Here is a 23,531-nt window from a genome sequence, read left to right as displayed (position 1 = left end):
CGAACGAGTCTGCACCCACGTCCTTTGTCGATCTTTTGATCTATCCTCCTTCTTCTCGTGTCTCGGCTTCCTTACGGTCCAAGCCTACTTTCTCGAGCACGTTTCTCTATTCGTTCCGTCTTTACAGTACCAAATGTGTATATACATATATCAGTGCTGGGCACATTTGTCTCAATTCAGACGAAACCGTCCCCACCGTAGCGCTCACTGTCCCCTTCCAGTATGCGACGTTACGGTGGGGCAACGAGGACAAGAAACACTAGCGAACGTGACGGTGACGAAGGTGCGCTCTGCACGGAAGAAACGTTGGTGGGGGAAGCAAGCGTTTCGGGGGCCCAACCGTGCCCAGCACAGACATATCGTCGGCCTCGCATGAAAATTGCCCAAGTCCAAAAGAGTAAATTTTACAGGAGGCGGAAAAAACGATTTAAGGGGGAAGATTTGTTTCCAGAATTGCAAGGGTGCGGGGTAATGCGAAGATGGGGGTATTCAGTAGTCAAAAGCGCTAGATAAAAGATCAATCTAGGCCGCGATCGCCCTCAAAAGTCCTATTTTTACGTTCACGAGGCGTAATTTGCATCATTCGGCAGCATGTAGCTGTCGCAGTATGCTTCCGAATAATGCAAATCACGCCTCGTAAACGTAAAACCAGGACATTGATCTCTTATCGAGCGCTTTTGAATACTGAAAAACTCCATGTTTGCAGTATCCCGGACCCTTGCAATTCTGGGAAAAAGAATTTTGCTTTACACGGAGTTTTCTAATTCTGATATTGTGACGATACCTAACAACTAATCGCTGAACTATTACCCCCAAACCGTAGAAATTCAAGTATCTAACAAGGCGAAGCTGAAACCCCAATTCTCATAAAAAATGGACTTAGGCAGTTTCCATATGAGGCCGACGATATATGGTGTATTTTCCAATTATCCGACGTTACTAATCTCTAACGATCGTACGACTAACCGTATTCGATATCCTGCGACGTCACTCGCTAAAAATAAAAGCTAAATTCTTCAACGGAAACGTCTCTGCTCCGTTTCTACGATGTAGACTGTAGACGGTTGCCGCAGCTAATAATGCTAATAGCTAGTAGCTATCGGCCGATACAGATGGATACGTCTGTCGTACATCTGTCTGTAAACATCTACGTCTACAACCTCTAGACGTGGAATGGTATGCGTTCGATGGATACATGGGAATCGTCGTATCTACGTGAAATGTATGTATGTATCTAAGTAAAACGTTTCGATCAACGCGGAGAGTCGCAGTTTTCATCGTACGATCACGCGACACGCGAGCGCGGCTGTCGAGAAACGAGTTGTAAACACCAGAAGAGTCGAAGAAGCAAAGAAGAAAAGCAGCGGAGAGCATCCGGACGACGCGACAGTCCCAATTGTCGCGGAAGCATGATCCATTTAATCTATGATCGTTCAACGAATCGAGAGAACAACGAGCGGTATTTGCGCCATGCTCTTCGTCGTATTCTACACGTATCTACGTACAGTCGGTCACGAAAATATTGGGACACGATATAATTTTCGAGTCTAAGCTGTGCATTTCGAATGGACATGCAATTATGTACAGGGTGTCACAAAATTATATGTCGCGGACACCATAGCGCGATTCTACATCCCCGATTTAGTTGAAAATGACATAAGGAACCACCCCGCAAAATTGACCTTGAACGTGAAAAAACAAGGTAAAAAAATCTTTGATCTTAAAAAAGAATTTCGGTTTTTTTTTTACCTTGTTTTTCACGTTCAAGGTCAATTTTGCGGGGGGTTCCTTATATTTCTGGGTCATATCATTTTGTGACACACTGTACAGCATAATCTGTGTATTCCTACAAAACGGCTCGTTTCTTGTGAATAATTGCGTTAGTGTTAAAGAAAATTCTAAAAAATGCAACATTTTATGTCACAAAAATAGTGGGACACAATATAATTTTGGACTCCGGGCTATGCATTTTGAATGGATATGCAATTATGTACAAAACAGAGTTGAACTATGTAAAATACAGTATAAACTGGTGTACCAATATTTTTGAGACATAAAAGTTTCTAGATACAGTAAATCCTCTATAAACGCAAAAAGGCCGTACACGATAGACGCAAATAAAGTATCCCTTCCACTGTAGTAATCTGATCTCGACTCGGGTATATCGGTGTGAACCACTACTAATGCGACACTCCGCGTCGCAGTCGTCGGCACAGTTCAAAGGCCCGTGCGTCCTCACAAAATGTAACACCAATATAAAATCTTTTGTATTCTTACTTATTTTTTAATGAAACTTTCACCAATATATTGTGGCATTTTTCTGATTAAAGTAAGACCAAACACGATATAATTTCAACTGTACTTAGTAGTTTAATTGACGATGAACGTTTCGGGCGCAAGGAACGACAGCGTATGGGAAAGAAAGAGACGCGGAGAGTCGCAGTCGCTTCGGCCGCGCGTGGTGTCTCTTTACACGCGCTGTCCTTCTCTACGTTCGGCTCGGCCTTTAAAGCTCAAAAAATAGTGTCCCGTCTATGATAAATGCAAACGAATCCCCCGAGCTTTTTGCGTTTATAGAGGATTTACTGTATTTCTTTTATACTGACGCGATTATTCATAAGTAGACTGTGGATCCCAAGGTCAAAATTGTTTTTTATTTCATGGTATAGTACTCATCGCCACGAACAAAAGCCTTACAGGAACCATGTGTCTCATGTCAACCGTTCTGTCAGAACACGACTTTAAAGTTTCATAAACTATTTTATTTCGTATAAATATAGATAACAAATTTTTTTCGTTTGTTTCCTCCGTTCCGAGAAAGTTTGAAAATCCGGCGAACACGCGTGCTATTGAATAGGAATCGTCTGACGCGTCTGTTCATGATCGACTCATTCTACTTCACCTTCCGGCGGGCGCGCTGTGCATATACTGCCCTCCCTGCGGAGGGAGTAGAAAGGACACAGTTTCAAAGAATTTAGCATTCTAACATCAAATAACTATTATACAGAGAGTCTAAGCTGAAGGAGAGGTCACCTAAATATCTCCTTTATTTTTAATGGCATAATTTAAATGGTATCGAAGGAATATCATTTTCATTTTGTGTCCCAATATTTTCGTGACCGACTGTGTATGAGAGTTATCTACGATCTACAACATATACAGTATCTAATTGTAAGCACCGAATAACGAATTATACCTATGAAAGACACATACTATCGTAGTTCCGAAATCGAAACGTAGTACGGTCCAAGCACGAAAGCTCGTTTCGAGTTACATAAACAAGTTTCTTCCACGGAATTGTGTCTTTTCTCATTCTTTTTTTAGCTGAAACGTAAACCTGTTACAATAACGGTATCGAGTAATAGCGATAATTCGATTATCGGCGATAATTTAGTTTAAGTCAATCGACTTCCCTCGAGACGCTGCTCCGTGCGTACGCTACACATACGTACAAACTATAACACTACACGCAGATATATGCTCGGTTATTTACCAAGTTTCGTTGCATTTGGATCTATATGATACATATACATATATTCGATTTCGCGCGGCGGACGCAAGAGAGGTAAAAATGAGACTCGTAAAATGCGACGATTGTCGCGGCGAAAGGAACCAAAATGGCTATGTAATTTCGAAGACGGAATTCGAGGAAGGAGGACATGGACAAGGATAAGAGAGAGAGAAAGAGAGTGAGTGTATGTGAGAAAGAGAGAGAGAAAGGCCGAGAAAGAGACAGAGTGATAGAGAGAGAGAGAGAGAGAGAGAGAGAGTGAGAGAGTGTGTGTAAGAAATAGAGAGATAAATTAGTAAAGAAGTAAAAGTAACATAGTCGAAGAATATATATAAGAATCGTAAAGAATAGGTTGCAGCGCAAGGATTCGTAGCACGTAGAAAAGCACCGGTGAAAAGTTTCGGATAGAGCAGTGAACTCACCTGCTGTTGAAGGTGAAGTGGTACGGGACCTTGCTGATGGGCACCCATGGGAGTGGGCCCATGTTGGTTGGACGTGGTTACAGTCGTGTAGCTGTGGTGATTCGCTTGTTGGTACGCTAGATGCGGTGGATTGTTTTGTTGATGTTGGAGTTGATGTTGTTGGTTGTTCATTAGTGATGGTTGTTGTTGTTGTTGTCTAGAGTCTAAGTGACAGACAGGGACAGACACAGGCACAATGCAGGCATCTAGCAACAGAGAAGAGAACAGAACCGTGTTGTCATTCATGGCGCATTTACTTTTTCTTTCGAAAAAATGAACATTCATCATGTAACGCGTTCGATTCGTGTATATACAACGTCGAGCATCGACGCCGACGTCGACGTCGATGCCGATGTCGATGCCTATGCCGACGCCGAGTAACGTCCCCACTAACGAATTCGGCAAGCTTTCAAAATGTTTCATTTCGTTATTCGTTTTCTGTTTAGATTTAGAGGATTCGATAGAGAGAATGCGATAATAGTCGAATAGAAGAGCGTTTTTGTATCGAATACAGGCATTCGAGTTACTGTATCATTACTCGGCGACGACCCATGGACCCGTTCTGCATACGGATCCATCGTCGCTTCTCGAGACCGTTTACATTTACAGATTACACAGAGAGAGCGACAGAGAGAGAGAGAGAGAGAAAGAGAGAGAGCGTTTGCATCAAGACACGAAATAAGGTGGAGCGTCGTCGAGACAGGCTCCTACGAATCGTTTTTTTTTGGTACATATTCGGTATCTCAACGTTTAAATGGCCAGCTTGACAACACGACACGAACGACAATCATGTGACACGACGACCATCGACCAGTTCAGGCACACAGAAACAGATTATATCGTTATATAGAGAACACGCTATATATCTTTTCGTACGTGTATACATATATAGGGGTAAGCGTGACGCGTGTGCACGTACGATGCGCAGAATGCGTATACGCGCAGACTGAGAAATATCTACATATATATGTATATGCACGTAGAAAATTAATAGAGCCAGAAAATGCTCGAAACGAAAAGATACGGTATAATAATACAGGTATGTACATACACGTATGTATATGTACGTACGTATGTATGTATGTATGTATGCATGTATGCAGGTATGTATATACTTAGTAGAGAACACTGAAAGCGGCTTAGTGTTTTATTTTATACACATGTATCGTAGTATATATACCATATATGCTCTATAGTATGTATACTATAATATGTTAAGAAATAGAGGGAGAGAGAGAGATATATATATTATATATATATAGATGTATGGGAGACAGAAAGAGAGAGAGAGAAAGAAAGAGAGGTAGGCAAATAGAAAGATACGTAGAGAGAGACCAGAGAGAGAGAGAGAGAGAAAGAGAGAGCGCGCGAGAGAGAGGAAGAAGACAGAGGTAGAAAAGTATTCGCTTCCCATACGACATACGACGATAATACGCGAGAGTAGTTGAAACGAATAGAAGGAAAGGAAAAGATAAAAGAAGATAGAAAAAGAAAAGTTGCAAGTATGAAATTGCGTTTGACAACGTATGCCGCGGGCGGGCGGCCTCGCGCGCGCGCGCGTGCGAATACGTGAGATCGATAGGTATTTCGTACAATCTTGTTACTCGGGAGTCTCTGTATCGTGGCGATAACGAAACTCTTTCTCGCGTTCCTTGAAATTGATCGTGGACGACTGCCGGTCGCATAAAGACACTACCCGTACAATACCCTAAAGGAAAAAAGGCCGAGATCCTGGAGATAACCATCGCGTTCCCATGGGATCGTCCTAAAAGGCCTGACTCTTCCTGACTCTGATGCGGCTCGGCCGGTACACGCGACCATTCTGCCGCTATCTGTCGTCTGGCACATCTAATTTCGTGTCTTGTGTTGTTTCGCCGTCTACTTACACACAAGGATTCTCTATTTAAGCTTTAGCTTTCGCTTTCGCTTGTCCGTAGCCGATTCGTTATTATCGTTCTCGTTCGAATCCGGGTTCGGTCTCCTCTCGAGAATGAATAGACATCGACATCGACTCCTCGAGCCAATCGTTTCGCTCCTTTCGAACGGTTTCTCCGTTGTAACGGTGACTCGAGAACTCGTGCGTGCTGGAACGCGTATTTTTTCGATCGATCTCGATCCCGGTGAACGCCTGTCCACTATTTCGTCCCCTGTACGTTTTAAATCTGCTCTTTGTCCTGTTCGATTCAGCTCCATTTTCCTTTCGTTTCGTTTCAGCTCCGTTACATTTCGTTTGTGTTTGGTACGGTTTCGCTTCGTTCCACCGTAGGAGCTCGTTTATTCGTTTACCAATTCTCTCGAACGAACACCTAGAGTCGTCGATTATACGCGGCAGTGGTTACTCAAGGAGTTAGTTACTCGTGAACGGCGAGACACCGTTTTGCGAACGATAAGAGAGCAAGGGGTGCGAGGGGCAAAGGACTCGTCAAGGTTGTTGTTTCGGCCTTGTTTACCTTCGCTTCGTCGATGACCCGGTAACGGCGGTTGCCGAGGCGGTGGAGGCGGTCCTCTCGCCCCGAGACCCTGACTCTGACCAGCGGGTCTCCTGCTAACCGGTGGAAGTTGACCCTGCGCTGGCTGGTCGGCCGCCTCGGTCAGGAAGTTACTCGGAACTAGACCGCGGGCGCCGTTCAGTTCACCCAAATAGAATCCATCGTCGTCCAAGTCGCCGTAAACGTAAATCTCGTTGCCGGCCCGAAATGCCAACTCCATTTGCTACAGCCGTATCGGAACACAACAAACAAACAGAAAGAATGAACACGGTGACGTCTACACGTCTATCCGCGTCGCGCTCAAACGGCGAGAGTCGCCTTACCGCATCGAGGTTGGGAGACAACTCGTGCGGATCGTAGTCGTAGGCAGCGATCATCTTCTTCACGGGCAAGCTTGCGTAAGTATCTCCCCCCCTACTCCTTCTTCCACCTTGGCCCTGTCCCGGTTGGTTCGGATCGTCGATCTCTTCAACCATGTTGCAAGGGATGTATCCCTGTCTGCCGCGACATTCGCCCCAGTAAAAGCCGTCCGGGTCCTTCTCGCCGTACACCTGCGAAAAACGTATTCGTCGGTCCAAGTGTATTCTTTGTCCCAACAACCGAATACAGTCTTCCCTCGCATAGTGTCACTTTCGTCTCTACGGATAGTGTCACTCTTTTATTCCCTCTACTGGGGGTTCCCCCTTGGGCGGTCGATCGCGCTGCAAGACAACACGATCCGAGGCCGTTGATTGTCCGAATTATTTCATAAAGCTGGTTCACATTTACGCCTCGTAAACGTAAAAATAGGACTTTTGTGGGCGATTTCGGCCTAGATCGATCTATAATAAATAAATAATCGAAAATAAAATAAAACGATAAAAGGGGAAGAACATTTTTTCGTTCGGCAGCTCGTTTCCGAGAAAATCGAGTTTAAAGTTCCGCCAGGTTCGCGCACTTTAGTACAGCGCTCGCGGATTTACGTACTCGCGACGGTCGAGTTTCGAAGGCTACGCCCCCTCGAATCGGCCGCGCGTCTCGCACCCCATGGCGGCCCTAGTTCTCCTAGGCGCCACGAATAGCGAGTATGGAACGCGCCTGAGGAGCTCCGAACTAGGACCGCCACGTGAGTAAGTAAATCCGAGCGCTGCTTTAGTATATGCAGAAAGTAGAATTGGTTGATCATGATCAGACGCGTCAGACGATTCCTATGAAATAGCACGCGTATTCGCTGCATTATCAAACTCGATTTCCTCGAAAATGAAGCTTCGGTCAAACAAATGTTATACCGAATTTTTAATTAGAAAAATCTTACAAATACGTTGGTAAACTAGTTCTCTATGTCCGGAAAATCTCAAAGAACGTAGTACCTCTACGCTTTCTGAGCCTTCATATCCTCGAGGTAGTTACACAATGCGAGGGAAGACTGTACCGATAAGGCAAAAAGAAAAATAGTCGAACACGAATGAATCGAATGCAAAATCGAGATGAACCTTGATCGTATCGCCCGTGGAGAAGGATAACTCGTACTCGCAGGCGTCCGGGTTGGGTGACATGATCGTGGGATTGTAATCGAAGAGCGCGACGAACCATCGAATCCTCTTATTCATCTGCTGACCGCTGCTCGACGGATGACCCGCTCCACCTTGGGCCTGCATTCCTCGACCACCCCGATAACCGGTGTTTCTGCCACGTTGATTCACTGTATCGAACAAACGAACACGCGATACCGGATCATAGAGAGAACAAAACACTGATTTCGTTTTCTCCGTGAAAGGAGTGAAAAGTGGTGGACAATGTGGGAATGTTTGGCTCGTTTCGAAGCGCGGCCGGTGGTGTCGAACTGTAAAGAACGAGTTGTAACAACGCGGCGCTTACCCGATTGATCGTAATACGAATCTTGTGGTCTGGTACCACCGGGTCCACCGTGACCACCGGAACCCATTCTGCCGGTTCTGTGGGTTCCGGGCAGTCCCTGTTGCCCCATTTGCGGACCGTATCGAGAATGACCGGCGTGATGCATCGCCATGCCCCGTCCTCGTCGCAACGAATCATCCTTTTCGCTGTAATTTGCTTCGCTGGCCGAGTCTTTGGTGATCTCTGGAACTGCTACGCGACATTTGCAACGCGTGCAAAGTTTCGTCGTCAAACGGCAAACATTTCTTCGGGTCGAGTGGAAAAGTCGAGATGAAGGTAGCAAAGCGATAGCGCGAGACAAGGCGAGAAGGAGAGAGATAGAGAGAAAGAGAGATGGACAGAGAGAATATATATATATACATATATACAGTTTGTCCCACAAGAGCGTGTTGACGATATTTCTGCAAGCGGTAAAAATTTTGGGGCCCTCAAACTCAATTTAGATATAGAAGTGTTGCAAGAAAACTCTCACAAACTTATTAACAAAAAAGACAAGTAAAAAAGATGAGTGCTGCGAAATTCGGGACCCTATGGTATTTCGGGGCCGCTCAGTCCGCTTACCAGTGGCGGGTAGCGAACACGAGGTAGCGAACACGCTGGCAACAAGGCGACCTTAGGACTAGAGTTTACCTAACTTTCGTTCGACAGACTTTCGTGTAGAATTGCGAATAGCGGACCAACGGAAGTCTCCAGCTGGAGTAATGGAGGACAAAGGACCTCAGAAGCGGCCCCTGGGCGGTGGGGTGTTAGTGGATATGCCTTCGCCTCTACTTTTTCTCAAGCAAGGTGAGCCCCACACATGGCAACCTCCATTTCTTCCGAATATGGTGTATACAAGAGTTCTTATTTCGTTATTATGTTTCTCTCTCAGCTTGCTCTTCATTATGAACCCCGCATTTTCTATTGGGTTTGCATCAGGGGATTGGGATGGCCAAGGTAGTACGGTGTTGGCGTTTTCCGTTTTCCATTTGGTACGAAATTGATGGTCTCGCGTACGCTGCACTCATCTCGGAAAGCTCTGTTCCGTTCACTGTCAGATACAAAACTGACAAATATTCAGCGAAGACGTATTAAAGACATCTGCGTTTGTTTACATTATTATCTCTCATTGGGTGACAGGTGTCGAATATATCGCCGACATGCTCTTGTGGGACAGACTGATATAGTATACATATACATATATGTATATAGAGAGAGAGGAAGGATGGGATGGGGTTGATAAATGGTCTAAGAAAGAGTAGGAAAAAGAGAAAGAGAGAAAAAGATATATGTATCGAAGGAAAATGTTCTTACCCATATGGGACATGCTCTGGCCGGGATAAATTTCCTTGTCGGAGAGATTCTCGTCGGTCTCGATGATCACTTGGCCGTGGACGTCGACTCTCGGGCCGCCAGGCCTCCTGACGTGGGAAGGTACCGGCGCCGAGTACCTCTGAGCGACTCCGGTCATGCGAAGCCTGTTAGGGTCGTCCGACTGTCCCGTGCCGGTTTGCTGTTGCTGTGTTTGGTCTTGCATATGCTGCTGCAGATGAACCGCGGCGCCACCCACTACTGTACCCCCGCCACCACTGCGAAGCACGCTGCAAGGGATTGCGGTGGCGCAGCTGTCACCCGATTGACTTTCTCTGCTTTTCGTTCGCACCGTGATATGTTTCGGATTCAAACCCATCAGTTTGTGAATGTCGACCAGAGCGTGGTCGCCGGTGGGGCTGTCGACGTCGGTCACCTTCTTCCCATCGGCATACACCGCGTAACCGGTGACGGCCGAACCGTTTAGGGCAACAGGCTGCCAGGTCACTAGCAAAGTGCCGTCCTGCGGTCCAGCCTCCACCTGCGGGACAACGTCAGAAAAAAAGACCGATATCACTTCGTGTTCCACCGCGATACAGTAAAGTCGCGATCTAGCTCTCGTCGCCTGTTTCGAGCAGGGACAGAGATCGTGTAGGGAAACTATTTTTTTATGACTGCGTCGACTGCGCCGAAAGTACAAAGGATGCCGAACGTAGAAAAGGACAGTAGGCGAAGGGACAGTGATCGTGGAGATCCTTAGGGAGCTAGATCGCGACTTTACTGTACAAATGTAAAGAGTCCGCCAATAGGGACGCAGTAAAGTGATCGTCAATTTAACTGTGACGTCATGTTTATTTTCTGTCATCTATAATAACCTTTTGTTAGTTGAATGTTTGCCATTTATCGCTATGGATACGGTTGAAGACCGTGTTACAGTTATTCTGAAACGAGTTTCACTGTTCTGAGAAATGGAAATGTGAATTTGACTTTGATTTTGTGACTGATGTGATCTTGACTTTTTTTGTGGGGGTTCTTGAAGAGTAAAGTTTACGTCGATAAACCAGCTACCATCCAAGACTTGAAACACAGCATTATTGCCGAGATAAATACGATTGAAGCGACCATGTTGGAAAATGTCATCGAAAATTTCGACCATCGTATATCAACCAGTCTGTAAAACCAGTCGTGATAAACATTCGAGTGATATTATCTTTCACACATAAACGGCATAGATCAAAGTTCAGAATAAAATAATAAATTTGATTTTATCGCTAATCCTTGTGTTTCTAATTTGCGTTTAAGTTTACAGCGTCCCTATTGGCGTATCCTTTAGATGAGCCGGAGATCGAACCTGGATATCGACCGGAGGATCGGGCAGTCCTTTGGGTAACGTTTTAAAGTGGACGTGACACGCTAAATTGTTGGCCGTCTGAGTGTTTTGGTCCTCGAAGTGGGTCGCTCTGAGATTCTTCGCTTTGACGGTTACTCTATAGATAGTGGAAGGCGCCAACCCGGTGATCGTGTGTCTGTAAACGCCAGGCTTCACGGTTCGAACCTCGACATTGTTCACGCAGACCACGTGCTGGTGATTGCTGTTGCTCGGCAGCCAAGATATCACGGCGCTGGTAGCGGTTACGTTCGATGCCTTGACAGCGGTCGGACCCAGAGCGACGTCTTTGCCGATCACCATCGTGCACGCTGCATCCCGAGACGTTCTTCTCGAGTGCGTCACCGAACGTACGCTTATCCGGTGCGCCTGTATCGTGCGTGGCTTCGATTAAATCGGATCGCGTCGTCCCGGGGAGCACGAGAAGCGCGCGCAAACGATCCGACGAATCGCGGATGCTTTGCGCGCGCTTCGCAGTTTCGTGCTCGATTCGATGCGCTATGCGCGATATACCAACACGTAAGTGTGGATTTATAGTGGAGCTGCGAGCATCGATGATAGCGGCGCGGTGAAAACAAACCAACATTCGTGACAACATTTCGACACATACTAATGAAAAAGTACGTATGTATTTTCTTTGTTTTTCTTTTTTTCACCGCACAGCTCACCTCGCTGCTCCACTATAAATCCACCCTAACAGCAGGCGTTAAGAGGATAGACTAGTTTTTCCATGATTGCAAGGGTGTGGGAAGACTTCTCATTTCTCGATAATGCAAAGATGGGTTAAAACGAGTCTACCCCCTTAAGAACACGCTATTCGTGCGTGTACGTACCCTGGTGGAGTCGACTCCCTCGACCAACGCTCTGGTTCGTTCGGTCGCTTTCACGGTAACCTTCAACACTCCGTCCACGTAGACGTGATACGATTCCAGTTGATGAGTGTTGTCGGGCGGTGTCCATCCGATCAGTACGCTCTTGTTCAGCTGACGCTCGAGAGTGAGATGCTGTGGCGCCGGAACTAGGTCCGAAAACAGGTAGACTTCTTCAGGAAAAAAAGGACAAGACAAGCCTAGCTGTAGCTAAGAGTCTTTCGCTATCTAGTTTGCTAAGCCAGCCTAAACGTGTCCGATACTCGACGCAGCATGTACTTGCTTCGATGGAACGAACGATGCGCAAAACTTCTCGATAGTGTTCTACTGTTTCACATATATATTACATACTATATATGTATACTTGAACTTTTATGTTTTAGCGTGTTCGATGCGCAGCCATGCTCACCGCTGAACGAGATCGGCGCTCGTAGCTCGTAGCTTTGTAGCTCGTAGCTCGTAGCTTTTTAGCTCGTAGCTGGTAACACGTAGGATTAGAAGCGTACCAACCTGGTGGTTCCTGTTCGTCCTCTTCCGCGATGTTGTCCAGCTCAGCGTACGCGGATAGTTCAGCCTGCCGGTTTCGGTTTCCTTCCTCGAGAGCCGCTAATTCGAGGTCGATGTCCTGCAGAAAGCACTGAAACGACAAGAGACCTAATGAGGAACGACTACTCCGAGAACAAGAACAGGACAACGTGGTGCGATCGTGCTCGTGCTCACGTTCGCGTTCACGACGGCGCGGCGCGAACGAAACGCGGCCTCTTGCCAATGCGTAAAAGCAAACGATACTTCCAGAGATTGCTCACATTGCTCACTTGGGGGATATTGGTGGAAGCAGAGTCGTCGACGTCCCTGAGACCAAGCACGGCCTGATGAAAATCCAATAGATCGTCGCCGACTAATTTTTGAACGAAATTCGCAGGGACCAGACCACGTCTACCGTCGAGGGACTCAGCATCCAAGAAACCATCCTCGTCCGGCTGTCCCCAGACCAAAAGATAATCGCCACCTTGAACGGGCAGCTCCGCTTCCGGATTCTCGTTCGGCGAATGTTGGAACGGCTCGTAAGTGAAACGAGCGATGTAGACGTAACATCTCCCTTTGCCGGGTATGTCCAGCATGTCTACTTGGCCCTCGGGAACGATATTGTCGTTGGTCAGTCGATCCAAGGGATTCGCGAGTATGCTGCTGGGTATCTTTGGCATCTGTCTCGATCCGAGGTAGTGGTGACTCGTGGTAGCTGTCGTAGGCGAACTGGCGCGCAAACTTTGCTGAATCTGTTGAATGATGGCTTGCTGCTGGAGCTGGTTAGCCTGAGATTGCGCGGAGAGTTGCTGCATCGCTTGCAACGGATCGCCTATCGTTTGCAACAAGCCTGCCGAACTGGTGCCTGAAACAGAGGACTCTTGTATTGTACTCGTTCGCGTGAACGGGAACAAGTATTCTTTTGCGGATGATGTGACAACTTCGGGGGTACGGAGTCTCGGAAAGCGTGGAGGTACTACTTTCTTTGACGTGTGCCGAACATAGAGAAGGACAGCGCGTCAACGACAAAGAGGGACTGAGCGTCAAGGCAATCGGCACAGTTAAAAAAATCGAATAGGAAAGTTTTCTATTTTTCATTCTTTTTTACGGAACTCTTACCAACGCATTTGCGAGATTTTTCTAATTAAAATGAGTTAATTAAAACGGCATAATTCGGACCATATTTACTGATTTCAAGTGTGACAATAACTCGCTGTGTTATCGGTAAATATGATTGGACACTGTCGAGTTTGGTCTGTTTTAACCAGAGAAATCTCACAAATCTACCGATGAAAGTTTCGTACAAGTGGAACTAAAAATGAAGAGATTATGAATATGTAAGTAACAGAGTCTTGTTCGGTGATCGGTTCTTCAAACAGTTCGCGATAAGCGAATTAATTTAACCTGCGCGTCTCTTTCTTTCCACATGCTGACCTTCCTTGCGTTCAAAACTTTCATCGCTTATCGAACAATCGAATATATCACAGCAATTCTATCGTGTTTGGTCCCGTTTTAATCAGAAAAATTTCACGAATCCGTCGATAAATGTTTCGTTACGAAATACCTAAGATAAAGAAAGTTTCATCACGGATCGTGTTTCTTTGTAGCGCGATCGACCAAATCCTAAAAAAGTAACATCGCCCGCACAAACGAAAGTCACATCATCCGAAGAAATACCGTGTATTAAGATTCGTACCTGTGCCGACACCAGACCCGCTGAATGCGTTGGTCCCGAGTGTCCCGACCGTGGAATAGGTCGATCCGGTGTTGGCGTAGCTGCTCGGAACGCTCGAATACGGAAGAACGGTTTGAGGTACGCTGGTGAGCGGGCCGAGAGTCGAGTGATAGGAGCTCGTCGAATAGGGTGGCAGGGACGACAACGTGGTCTGTGGGAGGCTCGTTTGCGGAACGGAATAGTTGTGATGCGACAGTTGCCCACTGTACGTACTCGCCCCCGTGCTGTACGTTCCGTTCGGATGCGACGTTATTGACAAGCTTGGATACGTTGTTGCCTGCGAAACGAACAAATCGGTAGGAAAACGCTACCGGAACAAAGAAACTACGGTACCACTGGAAATATTTCCACTGCAGTATTCTCATTGGAAAAGATTCCAAGTGATATCAAAAACTGTGGTGTCCAAGGTGGTTCGGAACCCATCTTAGGGGATAGACTCGTTTTCAGGAAGGGTGCAGAATCTTCTCATTTCTCGATATGAGGTTTTTCAGTACTCAAAAGCGCTGAACTAAAGTACTAAAAATCTTATTTCTACTAGTTCGCATTATTCAGAAACATAAAGCAGGTAGCTACTTTCATAAAGCTACGACAGCTACATGCTGCCGGATAATGCAAATTACGCTTCGTCATCGTAAAAATAGGACTTTTGAGGGCGATTGACTACTGAAAAACCCCATATCTTTGCATTATCGGGAAATGAGAAGGCGTATCCCACACCCTCGCAATCATGGAAAAACGAGTCTACTCCCTTAATAAGCTGTAGGTCCCGTCGCTAATGACTAGACTGCGGATCTTTATGCAGAACAAAAAATGTTTGCATTGATTGCAAGACACAAGAGCCAAAGTGAAATTTCTTGTTTCTTTTAATTGTCTTATTAAGCTGAAATTAATACACTGATGTTAAATCTTCGTAATTCGTCCACTGCTTTAAATTGCACGTACCCAATATAGTCATAAATGCATCAAATCCGCAGTCTACTAATTACCATAGCAGTTGATGCGACGTAAAAACAAAGAAAAACAAAAAAGAGGAAGAAAGAAAGCGGTCGAGCACACGCACCTGCTGGCTTCCGTTCAGTTGGTACGTTTGAGCGGTCTGAGCGGGTTGCGTGTAATGAGGCATCACGCTTTGACTCGACGACGTCAGGTACGTTGTAGAGGCTGGATGTTGCTGTGGCTGCTGCTGCTGTTGTTGCTGTTGAAGCGGCTGCTGATAAGTTTGCGAATGCGGATAACTCTCTTGATACTGATTGCTCGTGAAGTGAGTGTGCGCTTGTTGCTGCTTCTGCTGCGACGGCAAAGCACTGTGAGAATGGGAGCTTGGTAGATCGGTGTGAGTTTGTTGCTGGTACGACGTTATCTTTTGTTGGAAAACGGGCTGCGACTGGCTGGTGGAGAGCGATGGAGCTGGTGGTATCGGCTCGCTGTAGTGATATGGCGGCCCGTTCGGTGTCAATGGCGGATTACCCGGCATCATCGGCGTCAACGGCATCGGCGAACCTGCGTACTGTTTCAATCGGCGTTTCAATGGGGGTAGGCGATCGCGCGGTTCGCGATACAACGGAAACGAAAGGGCTACTATTGTACTACGTTACTCTCCGTGCGTCACAAGTTGTCTCCTGGCAGGAATTCGAAAGGAATTAGAGATCGCTGTTTTGAACGTGTACTAAGGTACGTGAACCGTGTAGTACGAATTTAGGCCCGCTACACACATCCGTTTCTCTAACGTGCGGCGACCGTGCGGTACCGGAATTCCGGTCTGAAATACTATGGATTCAATTAGGCGCCGCACGTTTGTTTGAACCGTGGCTGCGGCGCCGCACGTTATAAAAACCGCATATGCGACCGTCAGTACATTATCGCATATCAGTCGATGTGCACGTCTGTTATTAGGCCCGCTACACACATCCGCTTTTCTAACGTGCGGCGACGGAATTGCGGTAAATATTGTATTGCGGCGCCGCAACGTTCGAACAAATGTGCAGCGCCTAATTCAATCGCACGTTAGAAAAATGGATGTGTGTATCGGGCCTTAAAGGATCCGTTCGGCACGTTCGCATCAATTGTTGGACTCGAACGTGCCGAACGAATCCGTATTCGCGGATCCTTAAATTGTTACTGCACGGTTCGCGTACCACGTGTATTTACACTTATGTATACACGTGAAATATATGGATCTTTGAAAGAAATGCGGCAACAAGCCGTCCGATTGGGTCATTCCACTGGCACTTTCGGTTCCAGCCGAATTATTGGCTAAAATGTGTGACGTCCCTTTGCACCTGTGCCGTCTCAAGGAACAACTTGCGAGACACAGAGAGTACGTATCGTCACCTACATGAACCATCTGAGTTGGCATCCCTAAACTCAGAGCATGCGGATGGGGCGGATGCTGTTGATGTTGGCCGAGATTCGGAAGATTTTCCGAGCTGGACCGTAGTATACCTTGCGTGTTCGAGGGTTGCTGCGTGGTAATAGCTCCTCGGGCGTGATCCATCTCGTGCATCATCCTGGTGGTGCTACATTCGCAAAAATTCGATAGAATTAATTCCGGTCAGAATTCGGGGAGACATACCACGATCACGATCGATCGTGATCGATCGTTTGCACACGACAGCGAAACATTGTATATATTAACTTTGTAAACTTGTAAACTTGTAACGAGCTTCTCGAGCGGAAGGTTAGAAGAGTACCATGTCAAGGAACACACCTATTCTCGTGTTCTCTATTTGCTATTATTCTGTCGATTTCAGAACCAGCCGGTGGCCAAGTAGTCGGAATCGCCGAGTGACCTACCACCGGACCTCTGCTTCGGGCGCGTCTTAGACTCGTTAGCTCCAGCGACAATTCTTCGTGCCTGACGACCTGTAACTCCTTCTTCTTCTCGAGTTCTCGTATCTTCGATTGGAGCGCTTCGATCGATTCCGGGCCCTGATAGCGGCCCGCTATCTTTTCGCGTAATTGGTTCTGCGCGTCCGCGCGTTGTCGCTCCAGATCCGCTTTCCGAGCTTCGGTTTCACGCATTTGCTGAAAACATTGTTTCTCCTGTATATCGATTAACCTGCCCTACGTCACCATTGTAAAATTCAACGGCTGAAAAACTTGAGCCAACGTTCACGGACATGACACGATGGAACATCACCGACGAGAGATCTCGTTTCTTCTAGGAACAGGATATTTACGACCAATTTGTTAGGACCCGAGAGCACCGACTCTCGATGCGGGACAGATATGTACGTATACCACTACGTTGCAACGTACGTTTATTACGTGCACATGTATTTTGTACGTAATAGCTGATCCTACAATATTGTGTGTACCATAATACTTTCTCCCGTTCCGATACAGCGGTACCGCGATACGGTACAAGGACCACCGATCTCTCGTCGTTGCATCCTCGAACGAAAACCGAACGAGATTCGTTCGTTTGTTCGTTCTTCGATGAAACTGAACTCACCTCGAGGATTGATTCGAGTACTGCGTCCTGCATCATGGTGGTTTTCGTGGAGGTGGTAATCCCGACAGCAGATCCGGTATCCTGCAGCTGCGGAGCCTGAGGTGCCGTGGAAGCGCCACCTCCAACACCACAGCACTGCAACATCCCTGAAGTCTGAAACCCTCGCCCGTCTTTATCACGGCCAGTCCCTATCGATCTACCGTGTATCTAGGAGCTATCTTAATTAATTGGCGGCTTTTGCGGCGGCCTGCCAGGCTGCACACGACGATCCCACGATTAGGCGCACGATTCTCTAGGTGCGAAAAGGAATTTTCTTTTCATCGTGCACCCGTCATACCCTAACCCATAGTAAACTCTTATAACTCAATAGCCGACGAAAACTAGTCGGCAATACGTTTACGCGTCCCCCTGTCTATATCTTTCCACCCACCCTGTCCAACATGCAAACATATTTTACGCGAATCCGCGCCGAGTCTAGTCGCATACCGTCCTTGCGCGCGGTCCAATATGCATCTTGTCTTTTCGATCGAACGAACGCTAGATGGTCCAGCAATGCCGTGCGTCCTGCCGACTCTAATCGGAATCGAATCACACGAAATTCGAAACCGCTTGTTCGAAAGCACTGTGATCGTCATCGTCGGGGCAACAGGTTCTTGGGTGCGACAGAAGCTGAGGAATTGCACGATTTTATTTATACGGCTCGAATAGACGAAACAGGAGTTCTCTTCTTTCCGGTTGGTCTACTTAACGCGAGTAGTGTCGAGTTCAGATCCGTTAACCCTTATGCAGTCGACGAAAGTGTATAGATTATTTAAAACCTTGCTGTATTTAACATGTTTGCACACGTTCTCGTTGCAAGACTATAAATTAATATATTAGCGAGTAAAGAATGCACATTCAGAGAAATTTTGTAATGTTTTTAGAGGAACATGAACAAATTGTTGAAAGAGATACAGTAAATGGGTACGCGGTTGAGACTGCACAAGGGTTAATCGTTGCTGGTTGTCGAATACCGGTGCATGTTAGTCGAAACGGAGGACTTCCGGTTTAAAGGGGAACAGGAAAAGAGAGAAGTCTTCCGAGAGAAAGAAATCCGATCGCAAACTTGTCGTTTCGCGAAATAGATGTCGCGAACGTAAGATAGAACCGTGACCCTCGATTATCGCTATTTTTGCCTTGATACCGTTTAATCCCGGCGATATGTTCGGCTTTAACTGTATCTCGAGCACGTTCGATTATCCCTCTACCGCCCGTTCAACCGCCCATTCGCCCATTCGCCTATCCGCCTGTTCGACCACCAACCTGCTCGTCCGTCTACCCCTCCGAACAGGAATATACATAGTATATCTCCGAAAAAGAGTGTCTTCCGTGCGTGATTTTACTCCTCGACCGAAAAGTACATCGTACTCGAGACATTCATCGGCCCATCTCTTTTCTCGTGTCCTCGCAACCGATTCAACGATCCGGCGATCCTTTTGTCGTTACTACGATCGTCCCATTCGCGGAACTGTCACGGTATTAATCAGAAGATGATTAAAGCACGATCGTTTCGTTTTCCTACGAAGTACCAGTTTGAATAAAAATTCTCGACTCGATGAATACGATCGCGTCCAAGGTCCGGAGAGAAAATCGAACTAGAAGAGGTGTTTGCGGGGCACTGGACGAAGAAAGGCTTACAGGGACCGGCAAAATTCCACGATCTCGGAAACGGTTCGTCGGCGAACGAGGAGACGAGTTCCGTTGCACGCGTTCAAAAGCGTTTGACCGATTACGCTTGTGATTCGTCCCCGGAGTGCGCAAGATGAATTGAAAAATTTCGACGAGGAACAAACGAAAGTATAACTGTTCGAGGCTGGATTTTTTCCGACAGAAGGAAAAGAAGAGAACGGATAAGTCGAGTGGGGAGGATAGGAATAGGACGGGTGGAGGAGAAGGCGAGGGGGGTATAAGGGAGAGTAGGAAAGAGCGAGACGAAAGGGTGGAGAGAGGCTGGATGCAAGGACGCGAGGCGGGGAACGTGTTCGGAGGTCGAAAAAGGAAGGAGATTTTCAGAATGAGTTTCCGTTGGTGGTCGCGGGTACGGGTCGAGTGGCGGCACGGCACTGCTTATTGATCTCACTACCAACGCTACGTAGTGTACATGTAGACCGGTGCGCACAATACGCGCACGGAACACCACCGCACAAGGATACGTAGTGCATCCACTGTATCACTGTCTATCGTCTATCAACTGTCGTCAGCCGTCAGCCGTCTATCATCTACCGTCTATTCTTTCGTTTATCATTTATTGTCTGTCGTCAATAGTTTATCGTTAGTCTACCGTGGTTGTGGTCGTGGTGTCTGTCGTCGGCGCGTGTACAAGTGACGACGGCACCAGCACCGGCACCTCTTGTCTCGCTCCGTTCCGATTACGATCGTACCGATGACAAACCGATGACGCCACTGTCATCGTCACGATCGTTGTGCTGTTCGTTCTGTTTTCATCATCGACCATGTCCCATTGGCGAGTCTGCACGTTTCGTTAAATCGTGCTGGTTTTTCGGTTCTTTTATTTTATTTGCTCGGTGTGGAAAATATCCGTATCCGATCGGACTTTACAGCGAGAAAGAGCAACCGTTTTTGCTTGCCGTTGCCACCGTTGAATTCGTCGACGTCGACGTCGACGTCGATGACCAATGCCACTCGCGAGTCACGACAGCGAGTACAACCCGACCGCACACTGTCGTCTGCTAGTTTTCGAAGATTAGTTCTCGTTTAAGCCCCCGAGCAAAAGCAAATCGCGATCGCTTCGACACTTCCCTCGACACACTCCGACGAAAAGGCACTTTGTACGAGAACGATTCGGTTGTAACATAACACGACTCGCTCGACCTCCGTTTCGTGAAAACGCGGAAAAGCGTACGTGGCCGTATACCGTTTCTCTCTCTATCTCTCTCTCTCTCTCATTCTCTCCCACCCTTTCTTCCTTTTTAGGTCTTTCTCGACTTCGTTGACTCAAGACCAACGAACAAACCTCTTTCTCTCCTGTCCGTACTCTATAACATTCGGTCTAGTACGAATACTCGGGTTCGGGGGTTTCGTTGGCGCGATCGCACGGGATCGGCGACGATTTTCGTTCGACGGAAACGCGCGGACACTTACGATGACCGAATCGAAGGGATTGTGGCAGGCCAGGACTGCTGCTGCTGCTGCTGCTGCTGCTGACGAGCGAACGTTCACGGGACTCGCGAGCTTTCTCACTCGGCTATCATCCCGTACAAACTCCAAGATCTGCTCGACCGTGGAAGGCAGGCGGCAGGGCTGCTGGGAATCGGGGGAGGAGGAATTTTCCCTCGTTCGCCGGAGAAAGGGGAAACTAGTGGTCTATCGGTGGGGGTAGACACCGATCCGAACCGGCACGTAGCGGCGGGGGTGTGGAACCTGGAAGGGGATCCTGACCGGGGAAAACGAGAGAAAGAGGGAAACTACCGGTGTCGGTGTGACGGTGATGGTGATGGTGACGCTGGGCCGTTGGGGCGGTGGGGCGATAGGGCGGTGGGGCGGTGGGGCGGTGGGGCGGTGGGGCGTTGGAGCGATCGGACGATGAGCCGGTGGAAGGGAACAGTGCGAGAGGGTGATGAGAGGGGCGAAAGCCAGCAGGCGATGCGGGGGTAGTCGTGGAGAAAGAAAGGGGGAGAAGGAGAGAGGGAGATAGAGAGAGAGAGAGAAGAGAGCCGTCGGCGTAAACCGAGACGCGATAGCAGGGGTAGGAACTCCCGTCACCGCCAGATATGGGTCACTCCGCGATCGATGCCGATACAGAGCCCTTTTACCGCTAGGGATCGCTCGACATTGCTTACGTCATTCCTACGTTGTCCTCGCATTCTAACCTTAGATTTTCTCTTTTTCTCTTCGTACGTTTCACCCTCGACCTTTCTTCACCCGCAGATCCAAGCGATTTCTATATGTTCCGTGAATGCCGCCCGACAAATCGATCCGACTACAATTTCGATCGATCGGAACCGAACATGGCGTACGGTGTACGATGTACGACGTACGACGTACAGCTGGTTACGGAACACCCTGCCACGGTACACCCTTCAAATCCGACGACTCGCGACCCGCGATTCGCGACTCACAATGGTTTGCCTCGCGGCTACACGGGGGTGTAGTTTTCACAAAAGACCAATCAATACACGCGAGACGATCCACCGATCTTTCCCTCTCCTTTTGCCCTCCTACCGTCTTCCTTTCTCTGGCTCCGACACCTCGGAACCCCTCCCGTCCGTAGAACCGAACCAAAACCCGCTCCGACTATCCCTCTGCCTCGCTCGCGCTTCTTCTCATTCCTCTCTTCCGTTCTTGCTCTCTCTCTCTCTTTCTCTTTCTCTCTCTATCACACACCCTCACACACATATATGCGTTCTCTCTCGTTCTCTTACTCAATCTCTTTCTTTTCCTTGGTCCGTGCCTTACGCTCGGCTCGCCAACCCCTAGTCTCTTACCTCATCCCACCTACCCCCTACAACTCAAAGTGTCCACATATACCAAATATACGTATAGAATGTACCTTCAGCCTTCTTTCCTCGACCACCAATTTACGGTTCCTTCTTTCTTTTTTTCTTTCTTTATTTCTTCATTCGCTATCCGAAAGTCTAATCCCCGATGTAACGATCACCGTCGAAAATATGTAGTCCGGACGACCAAGTGCCGCGATTAGAGCATGCGTAGTACCGCTAGCCTTGCAAAATAGTCAAGCGTACGAGAATCGCTTGATTCGTCGATCGTCAGCTCCTTTTCTGTCGTACTCCCCACTTTCTTACCCCCGCGATTATCGTATATGTACTCATTTCAAAACTGCATTACAATTTCCTTGCAAATAGCGCCGCGTCTACTTCGACACGAGTTAAGTGTATCGACGTACGTATAGATATGCTAGTACGGTAAGTAGGCATCGCGGTCTATGCAGCTAGGCTCGCTTCACGTTCGATACCGACCATTTCACTCGGTATCGACATTTTCTACTCTATTTTATGACTTCCGACTGTTGCGGATATCTGTCATGTGTCGGGCGGAGCTCCACACCAGCGAACGAGAAACTAGTAGAGGAAAGTTCAAATTCCGGATCGAGGATTGTGGATTGTGGTGCAAAGTGCACACAGCACGCTCCTGTCCGGAGCGCAGGCGTTACTGTAATCGCGTGACGTCACGCGTCTAAGGCACGGGGCGTTATACGCTTATCAATGAACGTACGACGCCTACGGTGGATAGCTGTTCTCTAGTGGCAAACACCACCCTCCCCTGCCTACTCTTCCATCCGCACCCCATACGTTTTGCCCTTAGTTTCTCTTCTCCTCGATCCCCCACCCCCTTTCTCTCTCTCTCTCTCTCTTTTTCTCTTACACGCTCAGTTCTCTCTTTCAGTTTTTACAATTTTCTTAGCTACGAATTTCTCTAATTTGTTGACTCTTTGAAGTTAATTTTTCGAAAAATACACGTCCTCTGCCATCTAACCGATACAGCGTAATCTCCTCCTTGCTTTTAGATTTCTCTTTAGATTCTCTTTCTATTCATTCATCTTTAATTTCAACCCACAAAACATATAACATCTCGATTAGGGAACATTGGATTATTTTATATTCGAGTACGAATGAGATTCCTAACCTGGAACATGTCGTTACTCTTTTTGCCGATAAACACAATGAAAATTCCGGCAGGAGTTTTTCTTTTTTGCTTTTAAAGTGACAAAAACAAACGTTACCGATGGATACGATCAGAATTGCGGGGTAAACTTCCGATAATCGGTCTTATCGGACTGAGCTAAGCTTATTTGCACATTGGTTCATTTTGCATTAAAAACATGTTTCCACAAGGGATTTTTGACGACTTGAAAAAAGTTTCTTATCATTTTAGTGTCATTTTCTACCTTACCCGG

General features: G+C 47.3%; 1 protein-coding gene across 19 annotated transcripts in view; it reads right to left on the bottom strand.

The window, feature by feature from the left end:
- Rbp (RIMS binding protein) overlaps positions 1-22,324 on the bottom strand; it is a 30,025-nt gene extending 7,701 nt beyond the window's left edge. The window contains exons 1-16 of one of the 19 annotated variants that reach the window (XM_076447342.1): positions 22,167-22,324; positions 17,618-17,752; positions 16,871-17,205; positions 16,499-16,679; positions 15,224-15,670; positions 14,125-14,440; positions 12,710-13,293; positions 12,414-12,540; positions 11,868-12,076; positions 10,999-11,403; positions 9,651-10,188; positions 8,319-8,549; positions 7,934-8,142; positions 6,785-7,012; positions 6,423-6,684; positions 3,934-4,178 (exon numbers count right to left, since the gene is read on the bottom strand). In XM_076447342.1, coding sequence (XP_076303457.1) covers positions 3,934-4,178; positions 6,423-6,684; positions 6,785-7,012; positions 7,934-8,142; positions 8,319-8,549; positions 9,651-10,188; positions 10,999-11,403; positions 11,868-12,076; positions 12,414-12,540; positions 12,710-13,293; positions 14,125-14,440; positions 15,224-15,670; positions 16,499-16,679; positions 16,871-17,205; positions 17,618-17,653 — 4,353 coding nt within the window. In that variant the 5' untranslated portion in view covers positions 17,654-17,752; positions 22,167-22,324. The other 18 variants (XM_076447331.1, XM_076447343.1, XM_076447328.1 and 15 more) reach the window with 18 other exon arrangements.
- Between the last annotated feature and the right edge of the window lie 1,207 nt (positions 22,325-23,531).

Source organism: Lasioglossum baleicum, chromosome 3 (assembly GCF_051020765.1).
Source record: "Lasioglossum baleicum chromosome 3, iyLasBale1, whole genome shotgun sequence".
In the NCBI taxonomy this organism is placed as follows: Eukaryota; Metazoa; Arthropoda; class Insecta; order Hymenoptera; family Halictidae; genus Lasioglossum; species Lasioglossum baleicum.
The sequence above is the reverse complement of the archived record's forward strand: the minus strand, read 5'-3'. Positions and strand labels throughout refer to the sequence as shown.